This window comes from Typopeltis vanoorti, chromosome 1 (genome assembly GCF_054136105.1).
Source record: "Typopeltis vanoorti isolate ZY-2024b chromosome 1, IOZ_Tvanoo_1.0, whole genome shotgun sequence".
Classification (NCBI taxonomy): domain Eukaryota; kingdom Metazoa; phylum Arthropoda; class Arachnida; order Uropygi; family Thelyphonidae; genus Typopeltis; species Typopeltis vanoorti.
In genome coordinates, this window is record NC_143549.1 from 132,731,755 (window position 1) to 132,752,701 (window position 20,947).

General features: G+C 36.9%; 2 protein-coding genes across 2 annotated transcripts in view; one reads left to right on the plus strand and one right to left on the minus strand.

The window, feature by feature from the left end:
* The window catches only part of LOC150110437 (angiotensin-converting enzyme-like), a 169,854-nt gene extending 166,311 nt beyond the window's left edge, over positions 1–3,543 (plus strand). The window contains exon 13 of the mRNA XM_090393777.1: positions 3,285–3,543. Coding sequence (XP_090249903.1) covers positions 3,285–3,474 — 190 coding nt within the window. The 3' untranslated portion in view covers positions 3,475–3,543. The remainder of the gene's footprint in view (positions 1–3,284) is intronic.
* Positions 3,544–9,250: 5,707 nt separating this feature from the next.
* The window catches only part of LOC150110439 (huntingtin-interacting protein K), a 35,317-nt gene continuing 23,620 nt past the window's right edge, over positions 9,251–20,947 (minus strand). Inside the window, exon 3 of the mRNA XM_090393789.1 lies at positions 9,251–9,416. Coding sequence (XP_090249915.1) covers positions 9,321–9,416 — 96 coding nt within the window. The 3' untranslated portion in view covers positions 9,251–9,320. The remainder of the gene's footprint in view (positions 9,417–20,947) is intronic.

Here is a 20,947-nt window from a genome sequence, read left to right on the forward strand (position 1 = left end):
TAACTTCCCTTCGAATTCATTCCATACATTTACAAATTGAACACTCTTCATCTGACACAATTCAGTCATCCTGTTATTCAGTATCATTGCTCTCCTTCTCAGTTCACTGCTGTCATCTCTGGGCAACAAATTAACTGCTTTCCCAATGTCACTATTATCCTTCACATCCTGCAACAACTTCTTTAAATCCCTTTCCACATTCTTTGTCTCACTATTCAAATCATTTGTATCCACTACTACCACTAATTCTGATGCCCTTTCCTTCTATGCAGAGCATCTGATATTCATTTTATTGTACCACTACTAAAACATGTCTTGTATACTTATTTACCACACCTTTAATGATTGAATCGCCATATAAAGCAACCCTATCATCCTTAGATACTTGCTTCTTCTTCTTCTTCTTAACTTCCTTGTCTTTACATTAGCTATGCTCTTCTTTACACATTCAATTTTCTTCCTTCATACATTTAACTTGATTCTTCATTTTCATTAATTCTAGCCTAAACTCTTCCACGTCACTTCTATTATTACCATTGCAAGCACTTCCATCCATTTTCTGATTATTCCATGTAACACCATTCTCATCTTTGGAATGTCCTAGCCTTTCATTGCACTTCTCACATACTATAATATAATACGTTCCTTTTTAACATTCAATCTAACACTCCAGAAATCTTTAACATTTTTGGATATATGCATAACACAATTGTCGCATCTTATCCACTGCAAAAAAGTCCAGGGAAAAACTTGATCTCTGAGTTGAGACCTTCTGCACTGCTGGCATATGCTTCTTTGCTGCCGCTGCCACCATTTTTGTAATGTTAACTACCACTTCCACGTTTATCAAGATAACAACTGAAGTGAACACTTTTAATACCACAGAACAATGATTACATCCAGTCTGGCTATCACACAAAAGCACTATTATACAAATCTACACAATATAATTTAGGGGAAAAAAAACACTTTTCGTAACACCATTCAAATACACTGCTACTTCTCTTCACAACACTAGTGCCACTCCTTGTATATTGTGTTCTCTGAGATGAAATACAGAAAGAATTAAATAGTGTTTTCCCTTCACAGTGCAGTAGAAACTCCATTAAGTTCTCTAACTTGAGTTTCTCCCAGCATTTAAGTCTTAACACACAGCTGCTGATTATCTTTATGTTCCCTCCACTACATGTTGTTTGAAATAATTAGCACTCAAGAATTCCAAAAAGTCATTCCTTATGAGATGTTAACTCTCCTTTCCAATGTATGTTGCATTAGTTAAAGTTTCCCATAATAATTACCTGCTTCACATTATTTAATCTAATCTGTATAAAAATCTCCTGCTTAGTGCTTCTACATTTCCAAGCACTCACCATACACTCTCAAAGCTACTGGCACCATTTCTCCTCCCCATATCTACATTCTGAGTGAATGTAGCTTATGCGTTGTCATATCATAAATACTTTTCTTTTCATGCATCCTCCTAGAATATGCTGCACTCTTTAGCCTCTATTCTTGTTGTGATATCATCTTCTGTTTCACTAGCACCAATAAACTTCAGGAAAACAAACTGTATTAACCACAAATTCAACTGCCCTTAATTTTTAACTTCTAAAATTTGTATAGAGACAAAATAGTGCATCGCCTGTATTATTATTAACCATATATCTATTATTATTATTATTCTCAATCTTCACTGTAACATGCTGCACAACCTCGTGTTACTCAAGCTCTACATGAGATTGTCCCCTGCTTTCACCCTGACAACTTTAGTTTCTCTAACTCAACACTCACTTGCTCAGAGAACAGCAATCTCTTCAAATGTCTATAGTCCATACCTTCAAATGCAATCCACAGAGCATCTATATTTCCAAACCTCTTCCTATATCTTCTCACCGTAATATAACTCATTTTCACTGCTTGTCTCCTCACTATCATTTCGAGATAATACATGTCATCCTTTACCCCTCTTCTGAGGTATAATCTCTCTCTCAAATCTTTTACTATCCAATTCAAGCAACTTTGGCAGCAAGGGAATGTCAGAATGAAGGTGATATGATAATGCTGTTTAGTTCAAATGGACTGAATGAAGGCATCATACTCTCTCTCTCTCTATTATTCTCCCAGTCTCTCTAATTGCACACCTCAAATCATATAATCTCCATATATATATATATATATATATATATATATATATATCATTTGTAATTATCTCCTCTTAATCTCTCTTTTTATCCACTGTGACTCATTCCTCAAGTTTTCCTTGCTTCTTTTCTCACTTCTTTCATAGCACATCTTAGACATGGTCAGTAGAATTAAGGTCAGGAGAACTGGCTGGCCAAACTATACATATGATAGTCTCTTCTTGAAGATATTGGTCCATGAGCTTCACTCAATGAAAACAGGCATTATTACTTTGTATAATAACTATCGCCCTTATTGCACACAGATATGGATGAACACGGGGTCCAGGACCTCATCTCTATAAGTGGCAGCATTCATGATTTTGCTAGGAAGCACATGCAGGTCGGTGTATCCACCTGTCTCCCCAAACCTTCATTCTACCTCCACCATAAATATCCTTTTCAAGGATATTTTAGGAATGATAATGCATCCTTGGTTCTCTCCAGATCAGCGCATGCTTGATATCACTTTGTACAGCAAATTAGGACTTAATCTGTATATAATACTGAACCCCCCCCCCTTAATCTTGGTTCCAGATGATGTGGAGCCTGGCCCATTTCAAACATACTCTGTGTTGTGGGGATAGGAACAGCATACAGAATACCAGTCGCCTAGCATACAAACCAACTTCATGAAGCCTTCTGCATGCAGTGTAAGCAGCTAACAGTGTTCCTGTAGCCAACGTGAGGTCAGTTCATATCTTGTTCTCACTCCCGACATGAAATGGAAATTCACTCCAAAATGCCTGCTATATGCCTTGGCTCATTCCATATACTGCTGACAGCTCCACTTATTTGTATGCAATAACCAGACTCAACATCACTTTTTACATAATGCACCTGACTGGCATGTTTACCCCTGTCCCCCAAATTATTGCAATTTTTCTCTTTGTTCCTTAATTTGAACGCAAACCAGTGTGTGTGTGTGTGTGTATCTACTTTGCAGTACAAATCTACCAACTTACATTTTTATTTGAATACACGGAACATTAAGCCAAGAGAAACTGTATTTAAATATATTAAAAATTTTATATTTGTTGTTTCACTTCTACAATTTTTTTAGAAAAACTAACTTGAACCTTATATAAATACATTTTGTTTCAGTGAAGGATTAAAACTTGGTAGCTCATTGCCTTGGCAAAGAGTTATGGAAATTATGACAAATGGATATACTGACAAAATTGATATCACACCAATGCTGGAATATTTTCATCCCTTAATAGTATGGCTGAAAGGACAGAATAAATATGAAACATTAGGATGGAAAAGTAATGATTCAACAGTTTGTCCATGAATTGCAAAAAATTTGCAGTAAGAAATAATATATGAATAAAGCTGATGTATTTCATCTGTTTATAAAGTTGAGATGAAGTTTTTTCTTTTATCCAAATATCATTTATATATATTATATGTTTGTAATTGCATACTGAGTGGTCAGTTTATCAAGTGCATCTCATCCATGGAATCACCTGTGTCATGAGACGTCTATTCTAAAGTAGATAATAAATAGGTACTCAGGGATTTGTGGTGTATGTACGACATGCATATGCACATAGTTCAACACAATAATGGCTTAACTGTAAGATGTAAGTGAGAGAGCTGGTATAATAATCAGCACCAGATGTCTAGTGCAAATATCATAGAAACTGCCACAGTACATGCACAGCAGTTCTAGTGTACTGATAATAGTCCAACAACTATAAATGTCTGGACTTTTGTGTTAAAAAGTACTTTTTTTTTGTTATCTGAATCACACTCAAGAAAGGCTTTTAATATGTATAGTATACTGTTATTAGTAAAGTGGGTGGGTAAAGAGTTATCATCATCATCAAATTCTTGCCATGTACCCTCCAGGGGTGTACAGGATATCTGAATCGCACTCAAGAAAGGCTTTTAATATGTATAGTATACTGTTATTAGTAAAGTGGGTGGGTAAAGAGTTATCATCATCATCAAATTCCTGCCATGTACCCTCCAGAGGTGTACAGGATATGATAGTACTATCATCATCAAATTCCTGCCATGTACCCTCCAGAGGTGTACAGGATATGATAGTACTACATGAAAAATTTACACCTTCCTATCTTCTAACTTCCAATTTACTAACTTCCTACCTACAATTTTCCTCCAAATCAGTCTGTTACTTGTCAAGACTCTAATATTATCAGATCTTATATTTCTGTCGTCTAAGGCAGTTGTAAGTTCTGTCGTCTAAGGCAGACCTCTGGGTCGTTTTCCTGCCAACCTGACAGAGAACACTAGTTTTGCTAATCTTTCTTCATCCATTCTGTTTAAATGACCATACCACCCTGAGATTAGCTCTGCTAACACATTCCTGTATTCTTCAATGGGGTGCTTAATGGTCAAAGCTGTATAACTGAGAGGAGACCTCCACATAGCCTTTAAAGGAATGCGGAGAACCGACCAGGGCTTCTGACCTAATGTCCAATCCTCACCTTCTTGTGGTGCACCCTGTTGGGTATCTACCTGGATACTGAACAAATGAGGATGGGCTGGCAATTTGGGATTTAGCCGACCAAATTGTATTCTTATTGGCTTAAACCAATATAGAAAATGAAGGTACAACATGACAAAATTTCATGCCGGCTGGGACGTCGCCAGGTTAAACAAGGCCCCCATTGTTTTCGCCAGGGAACAAGGGCGAACAGCGAAAAGTCAGCTACTGGAACAAATCTGAAAGCACACCCCAACTCAACATCACCAGAGTTAAAGATCGGTACTATCAACATAAGAAGCCTGAATGGCAAAGAAATGGAGCTAGCTGAGGAATTAGATAAGTACCAGATCGACATAACAGGGGTGACTGAAACAAAAAAGACAAAAACTGGTGAGATCTTTCTGAGCAATAAATACAAAATGTTATATTCGGGAAATGACAATCAAGGAAAAGAAGGAATAGCCATAGTATTCAACATAAAATATAAGGCTAATCTTCTTGAATGACAGGCAGTCTCAAGTAAAGGGATGTGGGCAAATATCAGAATGGGGAATTGCACAATGAGACTTATTTGTGCCTATGGTCCCATAGAAGGTTCTACTACGGTAGAGGTGGAGGAATTTTTTGATGCTTTAGAAAAAGCAACTGACACAATGAAAAAGGAAAAGTTGATCCTTGTTGGGGATCTAAATAGCAGAGTAGGAAATGATTGTCAGACATACAAAAATATTTTGATAAAATTTGGAGAAAAGAGCAAAGCTAATAATAATGGCAAATACCTGTTGGATTTCTGCTCAGGACATGGACTGGTTATTACTAACACGATGTTCCAACATAAAAATGTGCACAAATTCACATGGAGAGAAGAGGCAAGGAATAAGAAAAGTCTCATTGACTATGTTATTGTTGATAGTGATGTTTTCACCCTGGTGCAGGACACCAGAGTGTAGAGAGGATTTGAAATTGGAAGCAATCACTATTTAGTCTTGAACAGGATAAAATTAAATTTCATACTGAAAAGAATAACATGTAAGAAAGTTTTAAAGCAAATAAAAGTTGAGCAGCTCTCAAGTGTGAATTGTAGACTATCTACTAATCGTAGGAATATAACAAAGATCTGTATTTAAATTTTGTCGATCTGGAAAAGGCATATGACAAGGTGCCAAGAGAGAAGCTATTCAATACGCTACAGTTATATGGTGTCAATGGGGCATTAGATCAAGCAATACTTAGTCTGTACTTGAGTTGTAAGTCAGCAGTTAGAATTGAAGGAAGTACAGGAAGATGGTTTAATGTTAAATCTGGTGTGAAACAAGGATGTACATTATCCCCTCTGTTATCCCCAAAATACACAAAGATTATTGAAGAAAAAATGAGAGTTTGAGAACAGTATCCAAACCTTGGAGATTCAGTGGCAAGCCTTGAAGAAAACCCTGATTGATTCAGCCAGAGAGGCATATGGTGAGGTTGTCTGCAAGGATAGAAAAATCAGAACTCCATGGTGGACACAGAAAGTTAAAGAGGCAGTGAAGGAAAAGAAGAAAGCATATCAAAAGTTCCTGGCAAATAAGTCAGCTTTTGCTCTTAGAGAATACAGAGACAAATGTCAGAAAGCGAAACACTGTGTAAAACTAGCTAAACAAAAGTCATGGCAGGATTTTGGCAAGAACATAGAAAATAAATATCAAGGTGGTAAGATATTCTGGAGGTTGTTGAAGAAGCTTAGAAATGGAGGAAAGAGTGCTGTAAAAATAGTTAGAGATGATAAAGGTGACATGAAAACAGGAAAAAAAGATATCCTTGAAGTACGGAGTAATTACTTCGAAACATTGCTAAATGAAACAAGCAGTGATAGCACAGTGGTAAAAAACACTCAACAGGCATACAGTCAGGAATATATATCCATACTTGAAGTTGAAAAAGCAATCAAAGGCTTGAAATGTGGAAAGGCAACAGGAGTAGATGATATTCGACCAGAAATGCTGAAGTATGGTGGTATAAAAGTCTTACAGTGGCTACACTGCATAGTTCAGAAAGCCTGGACAGAGGGATGAATTCCCAATGATTGGAGTAGAGCTCTCATAGTATCCATATATAAAAAGGGAAATAAAACTGAATGTGAGAATTACAGAGGTATTTCCCTACTAAGTGTTCCTGGCAAGATCTATGCAAGTATACTTGGGAAACAGTTGAGAAGAATTGTGGAAGAGAAGCTTGGTGAAGAACAAGCTGGATAAAGGCCAAATAGAGGCTGTCAGGATCAGATCTTCACTTTACGACAAATAGTGGAGAAATCGTAGGAATATAACAAAGATCTGTATTTAAATTTTGTCGATCTGGAAAAGGCATATGACAAGGTGCCAAGAGAGAAGCTATTCAATACGCTACAGTTATATGGTGTCAATGGGGCATTAGATCAAGCAATACTTAGTCTGTACTTGAGTTGTAAGTCAGCAGTTAGAATTGAAGGAAGTACAGGAAGATGGTTTAATGTTAAATCTGGTGTGAAACAAGGATGTACATTATCCCCTCTGTTATTTATCTATATGGATCACATTATGAAGGAAAGTGGTATTAAACATATCAAAATTGGAGGCGTTAATGTCAGCTCTTTGCTTTATGCAGACGATGTTATACTTATCAATAAATCTGCTACAAGTCTGCAAAATCAGCATTAAAAAGACAAAGATAATGAAAATAGGTAGAATTGTTGAAAATGTCAACTGTGTTGTGAACGGGGAACCTGTGGAACAAGTAAAACATTTCAGCTACTTAGGCACGATTTTTACTGAAGATGGTAAATTAAGTATGGAAATAGACAACAGAATGAACAAAGCTGGTATGGTAAGAAGTCAATAGAATAAATTCATATGGAATAAGAGGGAAGTTAGTTAGAACTAAATTAGCTATATACAAGACAGTGTTCAAACCAGTTTTAACCTATGGATCTGAGAGCTGGGTCAGAAGTAAAACACTTGACCAAAGACTAGAAACCGCAGATATAAGCATCCTGAGAAAGATTAGAGGTGTGAACAGATGGCATCAACGGCAATATCATATTAAAAACGAAGATATTAGGAAAGAATTTGACATTGTTGGCATCCAGGAATGCGTTAGCAGTGCTAATCTCAGGTGGTATGGTCACTTAAAGAATGGGCGAGGAAAGATTAGCAAAACAAGTGTTCTCTGCTAGGTTGGCAGGAAAACGACCCAGAGGAAGACCAAGATATAGGTGAATTGATACGGTACAATGTGCCTTAGACGATAGAAATATAAGATCTGATAATGATAATATTGGAGTCTTGACAAGTAACAGACTGATTTGGAGGAAAATTGTAGATAGGAAGTTAGTAATGATGTAAATTTTTCATGTAGTACTATCATATCCTGTACACCCCCCCTTGAGGGATACATGTCAGGAATATGATGATGATGATATTCTTCAATTTATGCAACAGTCTTCATGCTGAATTTTGCCAAAAGCCTTAGCAAAATCATGGTGTATCCATTCCCCTTGTCTAGCTCAATGGTAACAAATGTGAACCACAAGGTTATGTGTAGCAGCACAAACACCCCACCATATATTTCATCCTGTTAGCTTCCACTTCACACCAGGTAGCCTCAAATGCAGTGCTGTGGGACATTATTGCTGTTTCTAAAATTTTTGAAAATATTTCTAAAATTATTATATCCTTTACACTCAATTCCAGTTATCACATCTGATTCTGAGAGCCAGTTTTCACTAATATGCTACCAACTAATCACGTTATCATCCTCTTATGGATCTCTTGTTCAATGAGACTGCACATCCATTTCAATCCTGTACTATTTATACCATAGGTACACATTTAGATACGATATCATTTAAGATCTTTTCAAAGGTACATATTTTATACATAATATATAATTAAAAAGTATGGAGGGAATTACACACAGTAAGGAATGAAAGAGGAAAACTCTCTTTGGAAGTTGTATAAGTGTGTGGCAAAGAAGGCGGTAAGTAAATAATGCTTTTCGGAAATGGAAAGTGGTGGTAGGTGAATGGAATGGCAAAAATGTGATTGAGTTTTAGGTTCAACATGATAAATATGCTGCTGGTTAAGTGAGACCTACAATGGGCAACTTAACATGACAGAGGTTTGTTATTAATAATCATTTATGGCTACAGTGAATGTGTAATGACAGAACTGTGGAGAAAATAATGACACAATGCATCACAGCAAATTTTTTTACCTTATACAGTATGTATGTTTGTAATCTTATACCATATACATTTTACAAATGCTCGTGTTTAGGAACAGCAAATAAAAGCTATAGACACCAATTATGTGGTACCTTTTGATAGCCCAACTTAAGGACATGGGTCCAAAAACTGAATATTTCTTGCATCACTTACATGCTTAACTTTTTCCAAAAAAAAAAAAAAAAAAAAATTGGGGGGGGGAGTCGTCTGTAGATGAAACCCCCCCACCCCAAGTGTAATCCTTAGCTGCACGGAACAAATGCTATAGGTGGGCTAAGAATTACACTCGGGGGATTTCAGCTGCAGATGACCCACCGAAGTATTTTTGCTCCCACTTACAAAAGGTTGGAGTGTCATAAAAAATTCAAATGAGATTCAAGAATATATTTATTGATGAAAGTTTCATATAGTCCATTTTTTTTTCTTTTAGCAATACAGATTAATTTGTTAGTTCTATTAATGCTTCAACTATATTTCCATGGTGTTCTCGAAGTTTCAGTTCTGCAACACTCCTAGAAATTTCCATTTCTTTCATCTATAAAATGAAAAAAAAAAAAAAAAGGATAGAATTAGCAGTGCTAGCTGATTAGCATTCACATGATCAGCCAATAAATTCCAGATATCAGGGATGGCTTTATACATGAGAGTAGAGCGGGAGATTTATTAAATTTAGTCAACACTTACCTAATAAATCACTTCCAATTATGATTTTAAATGCATCTAAGAAAGTTGTGTATTTATTGAATAAAAGTAACAATCTCATTACTTAGTGATTCTATTTTCGTTTCGACCATCAACTGAATGCAAGAAATGAACATAAACTGGATTGTATATTGGCCGAAGAATTTTTAATAATAAAAATAAAGTAAAAACACGACAAGTTTTGCCAACTTGGCTATTTGGCTTCGTAAGGGTGTACGAAAGTGATACAAAACAACTTAAACAGTTTATGAAGGAATAAACCGAATACAAATGTATTTTTTGCAAATTCAGAAGAACATGTACATCAAACACAAGGAGCATGTATGATATCAACTATTGCTATGCAAGTATATTCTGTAATTAGCAGCAAAATCGAACTCTGGCGTACTTAGTGATCTTATGAGGGTCTTCCAAATGTCAGCTAGAATTAATCCTTGATTTCTGTTGAGGCTGTGTTTAGAACGAATGACAACTATAACTTCTTTGATGTTTCGGGAGCAGAAGTCTTCCTCTAGATAGGGCATAGAACTTTTGTACCATTGAATGGTATGGTTCATACTCAAGAAATGAAGGGCTAATAGCAAAAGAGCAGTCTTTCCTGTTGTTGTTTACATCTCCGACGTGTTCTCTTTTTCTTATTTCCAAACTTCTTGAAGTCTGACCAATGCAGTTTAAACCACATGAACAAGGGATGTTACACACACACACACACCAGCATATTTGAAGAAGGCATTACTATCTTTCGGAAATCTTAAAAAGTGACAGATAGTCTTTAGAGGTTTGAAAGTCACTCATATTTCATATGGTTTAGGAGTGTAGCAATCTTTTTTGAAACTGTCCCAGCATAAGGAATGGCAATAGAGGATTTGTAATGTTGCCAGCAAAGGTTGGTCAATTGGTAGAGCCTCTTCCGAAACTTCCACTTGCAACTGTTTAGCCATGCCTAAGATTGCTTGAGTTTCAGAATTCACAATCTTGTTGGGTCTTCAAAGCCTTCGAAATTATCATTAAACTGAGGACAAAGTTTATACCATACTCGTATACGTCCCTAATTGGCTTCGCCATGCACAATTTAAAATAAAACTTCCGATCCAAAAAATTCATAAAGATAAAAATTTGTAAAGTGAGAACTACCTGTATAGTTCTTTGTTTTGATATAATAATTATTGTATCATTACTTAATGGACACACTGTATATATTATACTCTTTGTTCTTTTTCACTTCCAGCTGTTCCTCCATGAGCAAAAAATTCCAATAATGTAATACTGTTTTGTTTTTCAGCTTACAATTTGAAATAACACTGTATGGTATCATTCATATTAAGGTTAATCTTTATTTTATAGCTAACTCAATCTTAATACTTTTAGTACAGTTAGCTTTTGGTATAGCAGTATTACTTTTCAGCTTCCAGGAGTGTTCACTGTTTTTTGATCATGGTGAATAAATCACAGGTAAATTTTTGCTTAACATAAACATAATGATGGAAAATGCAAAACAGTAATATATATTTACAAAATGAACAAAAAAAAAAGGACTAAGTTATAAAATGCTTTCCAAAAAAGTAACTTTATAAAAAGTAAAAACCTGAGCCTTTTTAAAATATGGAACTGGAAAATTTGTAGTAATGTCTAGAATTTTCTAGATAGGTTTTTATACATGAAGGGGGTGTATACCATACTCGTCCGCGCGGTTAGCCTAGTGGCTGTGCGCTTCGCAACCATATGCCTGGGGAAGGAGTGTCTTAGGTTCGATTCCCATCGGTGACGTGAGGAGCTTTAGGATCTTCCTCAGCCATAGCCAAGTCTTGGGTGTGGACAGTAGGGTTTTTACCCAGTTTATCATAGGGTTTTTCATCCCACAAAGCAGGCAAACCAGCCCTGAAAACTCAACACTACAGACATAGGATACACCGGGGCATAGGGCTGACCACCTTATCCTGTGAACAGCTTGACGTCCGATGATTAATAAAACCCTCGACACTGCAAGGTAACCAAGGGAAAAAAGGAAAATGAGATGAAATGAAAAATACCACACTCTAGTATCCTTCAAAGCAATCTCCATGTGAGTCAATGCAATATTTTCTGCTGCTGGAAACAGTTCAACTGGAATACTGTTTATGTACCTACAGCAAATTTTCTTCACTTAAACATCAACGAATATCTGCTCTTTCATGGTTTTCTTTTCTGATCATTAAGAACTTGCTCTCTCACATCGCAGCACACATTCATACAATATTTTTTTTTTTTTTATCCTCTCTGAGCAAATGAGGCACAAATTTAGTAGACACACATTTCATTTGCAAATTCTGTTAAAATTCACAGACACAAACTCCATGAAAACTTCGTCTCTTCAGAAACTTGCTCAATGGTCTTTTGATGATCTTCATTGATTGCCTGGCAAACCTTTTTGATCTTTTCATCATTTCTGCTTGTTGAAGGTCGGCCAGATCATGATCAGTCTTCAACTGATGTGTCCTTATATTGGAAACGGGAAAAACCACTTGTAGACCTGCGTTTTACCTAAAGCATCGTCCTTGGAGGTTTGCTGAAGCATAACAATAGTTTCAGCTGCAGTTTTACCCAAAAGAAAACAAAATTTTACAGAGAATCTGTTCCTTGTGGTAAGCCATCACAAAACTTGCTTGTAAGCACTAACAAAAAAGCAGCTGGAACAACGAACCAGTTCCGACTTGCCAGACTGACAAAGAAAATTGTACACTCATGATTAGCAGCATCAACTGTAACTAGAAAATGCACGTGTACCAAGTTCAGATTCAAGTTTTTTTGGTTATCTTCTCATGTGTGTGTGTGTGTGTTATTATTACATCAAGGATCCGTTGTTTTCGCCAGGGAACAAGGGCGAACAGCGAAAAGTCAGCTACTGGAACAAATCTGAAAACACACCCCAACTCAACATCACCAGAGTTAAAGATCGGTACTATCAACATAAGAAGCCTGAATGGCAAAGAAATGGAGCTAGTGGAGGAATTAGATAAGTACCAGATCGACATAATAGAGGTGACTGAAACAAAAAAAAAACTGGTGAGATCTTTCTGAGCAATAAATACAAAATGTTATATTCCGGAAATGACAATCAAGGAAAAGAAGGAGTAGCCATAGTATTCAACACAAAATACAAGGCTCACCTTCTTGAATGGCAGGCAGTGTCAAGTAGAGTGATTTGGGAAAATATCAGAATGGGGAACTGGACAATGAGACTTATTTGTGCCTATGGTGGTCCCACAGAAGGTCCTACTAAGGTAGAAGTGGAGGAATTTTTTGATGCTTTAGAAAAAGCAACTGACACAATGAAAAAGGAAAAGTTGGTCCTTGTTGGGGATCTAAATAGCAGAGTAGGAAATTGTCAGACATACAAAAATGTTTTGGGAAAATTTGGAGAAAAGAGCAAAGCTAATAATAATAATGGCAAATACCTGTTGGATTTCTGCTCAGGACATGGACTGGTTATTACTAACACCATGTTCCAACATAAAAATGTGCACAAATTTACATGGAGAGAAGAGGCAAGGAATAAGAAAAGTCTCATTTACTATGTTATTGTTGATAGCGATGTTTTCTCCCAGGTGCAGACACCAGATTGTACAGAGGATTTGAAATTGAAAGTGATCACTATTTAGTCTTGAGCAGGATAAAATTGAATTTCATATTGAAAAGAATGACATGTAAGAAAGTTTTAAAGCGAATAAAAGTTGAGCAGCTCTCAGATGTGAACTGTAGACTAAAATACACAAAGATTATTGAAGAAAAATTGAAAGAGTTTAAGAACAGGAACCAAACTTTAGAGATTCAGTGGCAAGCCTTGAAGAAAACCTTCATTGATTCAGCCAGAGAGGCATGTGGTAAGGTTGTCTGCAAGGATAGACAAATCAGAACTCCATGGTGGACACAGGAAGTTAAAGAGGCAGCGAAGGAAAAGAAAAAAGCATATCAAAAGTTCCTGGCAAATAAGTCAGCTTGTGCTCTTAGAGAATACAGAGACAAAAGTAAGAAAGCTAAGCAGTGTGTAAAACTAGCTAAACAAAAGTCATCGGAGGACTTTGGCAAGAACATAGAAAATAAATATCAAGAAGGTGGTAAGATATTCTGGAGGTTGTTGAAGAAGCTTAGAAATGGAGGAAAGAGTGCTGTAAAAATAGTTAGAGATGATAAAGGTAACATGAAAACAGGAAAAAAAGATATCCTTGAAGTATGGAGTAATTACTTCGAAACATTGCTAAATGAAACAAGCAGTGATAGCACAGTGGTAAAAAACACTGACCAAGCATGCAGTCAGGAATACATATCCATACTTGAAGTAGGAAAAGCCATCAAAGGCTTGAAATGTGGAAAGGCAGGCAGGAGTAGATGATATTCGACCAGAAATGCTGAAGTATGGTGGTATAAAAGTCTTACAGTGGCTGCACTGCATAGTTCAGAAAGCCTGGACTGAGGGATGAATTCCCAATGATTGGAGTAGAACTCTCAAAGTCACTATATATAAAAAGGGAAATAAAACTGAATGTGAGAATTACAGAGGTATTTCCCTATTGAGTGTTCCTGGTAAGATATATGCAAGTATAGTTGAGAAACAGTTGAGAAGAATTGTGGAAGAAAAGCTTGGTGAAGAACAAGCTGGATTCAGGGCAAATAGAGGCTGTCAGGATCAAATCTTCACTTTACGACAAATAGTCGAGAAAGCATGGGAATATAACAAAGATCTGTATTTAAGTTTTATCGATTTGGAAAAGGCATATGACAAGGTGCCAAGAGAGAAGCTATTCAATACGCTACAGTTATATGGTGTCAATGGGGCATTATATCAAGTAATACTTAGTCTGTATTTGAGGTGTAAGTCAGCAGTTAGAATTGAAGGAAGTACAGGAAGATGGTTTAATGTTAAATCTGGTGTGAGACAAGGATGTACATTATCCCCTCTGTTATTCATTATCTATATGGATCACATTATGAAGGAAAGTGGTATTAAAAACATGATATTAAAATTGGAGATGTTAATGTCAGCTCTTTGCTTTATGTGGACGATGTTATACTTCTAAATAAATCTGCTACAAGTCTGCAAGATTCTCTAACTAAATTGAATAACTGTTGTAATAGATATGGTATGAAGGTCAGCAATAAAAAGACAAAAACAATGAAAATAGGCAGAATCATTGAAAATGTGAACTGTGTTGTGAATGGAGAACCTGTGGAACAAGTAAAACATTTCAGCTTATTTAGGCACGATTTTTAGTGAAGATGGTAAATTAAATATGGAAATAGATAACAGAATCAATAAAGCTGGTATAGTAGGAAGTCAATTGAACAACTTTTTTTATTATTATTATTATTATTACGGGTATCTCCATGGAGTCAGTAGACTCATCGCGGGAGACCCAAACTAGCAAAACAATATCTGTCATATCTCTTCTTGAATTCATTTACAGACGAAGAGCTCACAACTAAGTCAGGCAATGAATTCCACTCATTCACCACCCTCCAGGCAAAAAACCTTGTTCTGACACCTTTGTTAACCACACTCTTCTTTAATTTCCAGAGATGACCTCTTGTTCTTCCATCACTTTCACACAGCTGAAACATTTCCCCTGCATCAATCCTATAAAAACCTTTTAGTAATTTGAATGTTTCTATCATATCCCCTCTTCTTCGCCTATCAACCAATCTCTGCAATCCACAAGCTCTCAATCTATCAATGTAGGGAGCATTTTTTACATCGCTCACCAACTTAGTCACTCTTCTCTGAACCCTCTCCACAGCCTCCTCATCTCCAAGGAATCCAGGTGACCAGACCTGAGCACAGTAATCCAAATGTGGAAGTATCAATGCTTTATAAAGGGGAATAATAACCTCTTTATCTCTGGATGTCAGTGTGTTCCTCAACAACCAAGTAATCCTATGTGCAATCTTGGACACCTTAGCAATGTGTCCTCTGAACTTCATCTCCCTATCTACCAATACCCCTAAGTCCCTAGCCTCATCAATCTCTTGGAGTACCTTTCCATCGATGTAGTACACAGCTGGTAATCTTTTAATCCCAAAATGCATGACTTTACACTTTTCCACATTGAACTGACATCCATTTTCTTTTGCCCATTTTACCAGCTTATTTAAATCCTCCTGCAAACTTTCAACATCAGCTTGATTTTTTATTGCACTACACAACTTTGCATCATCAGCAAACAACTGAATATCTCCCTTTAAGCCGTTTCCTATATCATTTATATACAAATTAAACAACATTGGCCCAAGCACAGAGCCCTGAGGCACACCACTGGTCACCTGCCTCATTCTGGACTCGGCTCCTCCATACACCACCTTATGGTATCTCTCCCTGAGCCATTCTCCTATCCATATCACCAATTTAATATCCATTCCCATCTGCTCCAATTTGCGTAACAGTGTTCTATGGGGTATCCTGTCAAAAGCCTTAGCAAAATCCAGAAGTACCACTGTGTAGCCAGTTCCTTTGTCCAACTCAGATGTTATTCTATTATGAATAGTTAATAGATTGCTAAGGCAGGATCTACCTTTAACAAAACCATGTTGGCCTCTATAGAGTATCATATCCTGATCCACCCATTCTTGAATTTTGTCTTTAACCAACTTTTCCAATACTTTTACCACTACTCCTGAGATGGTGATTGGTCTGTAATTCAATACTGCAGTTTTAGAGCCACCCTTATGCAAAGGAACCACTTTGCCTAACTTCCACTCCCTAGGGACCATACCAGAGTTCAAACTTAAGTTAAATATCCAGGTGAGAGGGGTTGACAATTCATTTGCACATTCACGCAACACCCGAGCTGATATTCCATCTAAGCCTACCGCAGTGTTTGCATTTAAGTTTTGCAATATATTTAATACCTCTGATTCTTTAGCTTCAATTCTCACATTAGGTATTGCTGTAGGTATAGAGATATCCTCACTTGGGTGATAGACTTTTGAAAAGTGATCACTCAGTAACTCGACTATTACATCTGATTTTGTCACCTCAATACCATCAGCACCCACTAAGGTTATCCTTCCGAAGTCATTCTTCCTCTTACTTGCCACATAGCGGAAGAACTCTTTGGGATTACCCTTGATCTCTTTGGCTAAGGTCTTCTCATAATCTGATTTAGCTTTTCTTACTATGCTGGTAACTTTCCTAGCTTGAGCCTTGTACTGCTCATGGGTGTCCTGATCGCCTTTCTCCTTGTAAATTCTCCATAACATTTTCTTTTTTTGCAGTTCAAGCTTGATACTACTGCTCATCCATCTAATGCCTGCCTTGTTTGACCTCCTAACCATGGGGACACAATCTGATATTGCTTTCCTCAGATACCCGCTGATTTTATCCCAAGCACTGCTAACATCTTTCCCTTGCAATATGTTCTGCCATGGGATGGCTGCAAGCTCACTCCGAAGCTTGTTATAATTGCCTAACCTGTAGTTCCGTACATACCCCTTCTTAATAGAAAAATCCACAGATTTTGCAACCTCCCAAGTCAATACCACATGATCGCTTTCACCAACTGGAGGTAACGAGGACACCTTACTTATGCATATAACCTCTGAACCAATAACCAGGTCCAACACTCTCACACCACGTGTCCCTTCAGTTACGTGCTGTTTCAAGTAATTATCTCGTAGAAGATGTATGAATTCCATTTCCTTTTTGCTACGTGATATTTCCTCCTTCCAATTGATATCACCGTAATTAAAATCCCCCATAATAATCACCAAGCCTTCACTCATTGCACTAAGTTGCTGATGCATGAATTCAATATCTCCCCCCGTACTCCCTGGCCTATAGCAGCATCCAACTGTATATTTGGTTGCGTTGGTCGCTATTTCGCACCAGACTGCCTCAAATGAACTCTTATTCACATGTCTATCATCATGATATACTACTTTCTTTGGCTGCAACACATCAGCTATCATCAACAGTACTCCTCCCCCTGTTCTATCTGCTCTATCCTCCCTGAAAATAGTGTACCCATCACATTCAATTCCAGTGACCACATCTTCTGCTGACAGCCAAGTTTCACTAATGCCTACAACTTTTGGTGAGATTTCACTGACTAATGCCAAAAATTCTTCTCTCTTATTTCGAATGCTTCTAGCATTGGTATACAAAAATTGCAGATTCCCTCTAGATCTTGTACCGGCTTTAGAACTGATATATAAGTCATTAACTACCGTAGTCCTATGCCGATTTTTATCCCCTCTCTTCTGCATTTTATTCAGCCTATAAGGATCAATAAATACACAATCAGTGCTAAAGTTTCTCTCTCTTACACTCAACCTTTTCAATATTAGTTTCCCTGCCCAATAACTTCAACCTGTTCAGAAAACAATAACTTCTTCAATCGCTTATGTCCTTCCATGTTAAGATGCAGTCCATCTCTAGCATACAACTGCCTTTTTCCTTCAAACACACTCCAAACATCAACAAACTCCAGACCTCTTTTTCTGCACATTCTTGCAATCATATCATTCATTATCATTGCTCGTCTACTTAACTCGTAATTGTCAAAACGAGGCAGCACACACACTATTCTCCCATTGACACTTTTCCTCTTCACAATATATAATAATGTTCTTAAATCTTTTCCTACCCGATTTATACTACCTCTCAGGTCATTCGTACCCACCATAACTATCATCTTGTCTGCTTCATGCCCTCTCTTTATTGCTAAAGCCACTCTTTCTATTGTCCCATCAGCCAAGCACTCCTCATGCATACCACTCTCCATACCCTTAATCATAGAATCACCATATATTTTACTACTCTTAACTTCATTCAAGTCCACACTCATGGACTCATTCTCTACACTATTCAGCATGACTCTCCCAGCTTCATTACTCAACTCTCTATTACTTACCCCCCCACTCTCACTACATCTCATTTCTTCTAGGCCACTTGTGGTTTTATTATATTGACTCCCAATCACTCCCATACTATTTATTACTGAATCATTCACCAAAGACTCACCCATATGTAATCCTGTTCTAGTTACTTCAGCTAAAGTAATCTCTATAGTCCTAATTTCTCTGTTTAACACATTAAACTCCGCTTTAACTTCCAGTATCTCCTTACCGATCACTTCCACTTCCTCATGAAGAAGATGAAGGTCATTTTTCATTTTCATAAACTCCCGCCGAAGTTCTTCCGCTACGGTCCCGATGTCAGCTTCCATTCCTAAACGCTCCAGCCTATCCCGACACTTCTCACATACGTCGACATTTTCGTTCTTTTCATTTTGCCAGACCGACCACAGATCCTTCACATTTTTCGGTGCATACATATAGCAGTTTCCGCAACGCATCCATTGCGAAAAATCCAACGCTGAGCCGGCCTTTCTTGTAGTAGTAGAAGTCCTGCGCGCCGCTAACGTACGTTTCTTGTTGGACGCCATCTTTACACGTTGATATAGTGAAACAAACGGCAGTGAAAACACAATATATACAACACAGTTCTAAATAATACCACTGAAGGACACTTGTTTCTAACCGATACACAATTGCAGCACAATTTTTGACAAAAAGCCACACTATATTTAACTTTAAAAACACGTTTTCTAGACTAGCTAAACTCGACCGCCACATTTACCAAAGACAACTAGCGCCACCAAAGACAACTAGCGCAACTTCATATGGAATAAGAGAGAAATTAGTCGGAACACTAAATTAGCTGTATACAAGACAGTGTTCGAACCAGTTTTAACTTATGGATCTGAGAGCTGGGTCAAAAGTAAAACACTTGACCAAAGACTAGAGACTGCAGATATGAGAGTCCTGAGAAAGATTAGAGTCGTGAACAGATGGCATCAATGGCAATATCATATTAAAAACGAGAATATTAGGAAAGAACTTGACATTGTCAGCATCCAGGAATGCGTTAGCAGAGCTAATCTCAGGTGGTATGGTCACTTAAACAGAATGGGCGAGGAAAGATTAGCAAAACAAGTGTTCTCTGCCAAATTGGCAGGAAAACGACCTAGAGGAAGACCAAGATATAGGTGGATTGATACTGTACAAAGTGCCTTAGACAACAGAAATATAAGATCTGATAATATTAGAGTCTTGACAAGTAACAGACTGATCTGGAGGAAAATTGTAGATAGGAAGTTAGTAATGATGTAAATTTTTCATGTAGTACTATCATATCCTGTACACCCCTTGAGGGTACATGGCAAGAATTTGATGATGATGATGAATAATAAGCAAGAATGGAAAATAATTTAAGACTTTTTTAATTAATAGTGATGAGAAATCAAACCGGAGAGTTTCTATACACGTGAAACCAGCTGCTTTTTGCATTGCGAGCCAATCTCGAGAGCTTCGGATATTCACTTTAATGCACACCAATCCATACGCGGAAGACAAAAATCAAGATCTCGAATACAACAGTATCGGTTGCAAAGAAGACCTTTTACGAAAGAGACATGATTTTGATGTTTGAAAGAAATAAACTGTGAAAATTGAGCAAATTCGAATCAAAGGCAAAAATTGATTTAAAAATCTACATTTATTTTTCTTAATAATGGTTTTTGTATGAAGATTGTGAATCAAGTATTTAATATTTTATTTTGTAAAAGAAAATATTCCTGCACATCAAATATAGTTGTGATCTCGGGGAATTCTCAAAACTTTCGAGGACTATGACATCAGTCTCGAGTGATACCAATACCCATTCATAGTAATTAATACTTATAAATAGTAAAATTGTGACATAACACGCATTATGTGTCTCGAGTATTACTGTCAGTGCACAATTCAGTGATTTGTTCTGATTAATTTAATAAAAATGATATTTTGTATTTATTAAATTACCCCATAATGAGTAAAAAGTCAGTCAGAAAACACACTCTTAAGTTATTTTAAGAAAGATGAAACCGATAAGCATAATTGCAAAGACACCAAACCAACAACAGAATCTTAGATTTCTGCAGAGTCTCTTTCAAATGTAAAACGTGCATCTAAACACCGCTTATCGGGTATTAACAGTGAGTGGTTTAAAAAATTCCATTGATTAGTGGCGAAAGATAATGGAATGATGTGTTCTACATGTATGAAATACGGAAAGAGACAACCCACAAACAAGGAAGTGACTTGGGTAACTATGCCATGCACAACACTTCGAAAAGAAAGCTTTGTTGACCATATACAAAGCAAGTTACACACTGATTCTTGTTCAGATATAATTGAAAAACATATACCAGAAGAAACTGGAATAGGGCAAATTGAAAAATCAATTTCAATTTTGAATAACTTGCAGATAGATGCTTTTCTGGGAGCTTTAAGATCTATGTATTGGTTAGCGAAAAATGAGTTACCACATACTACATTATTTGAAAAATTGCT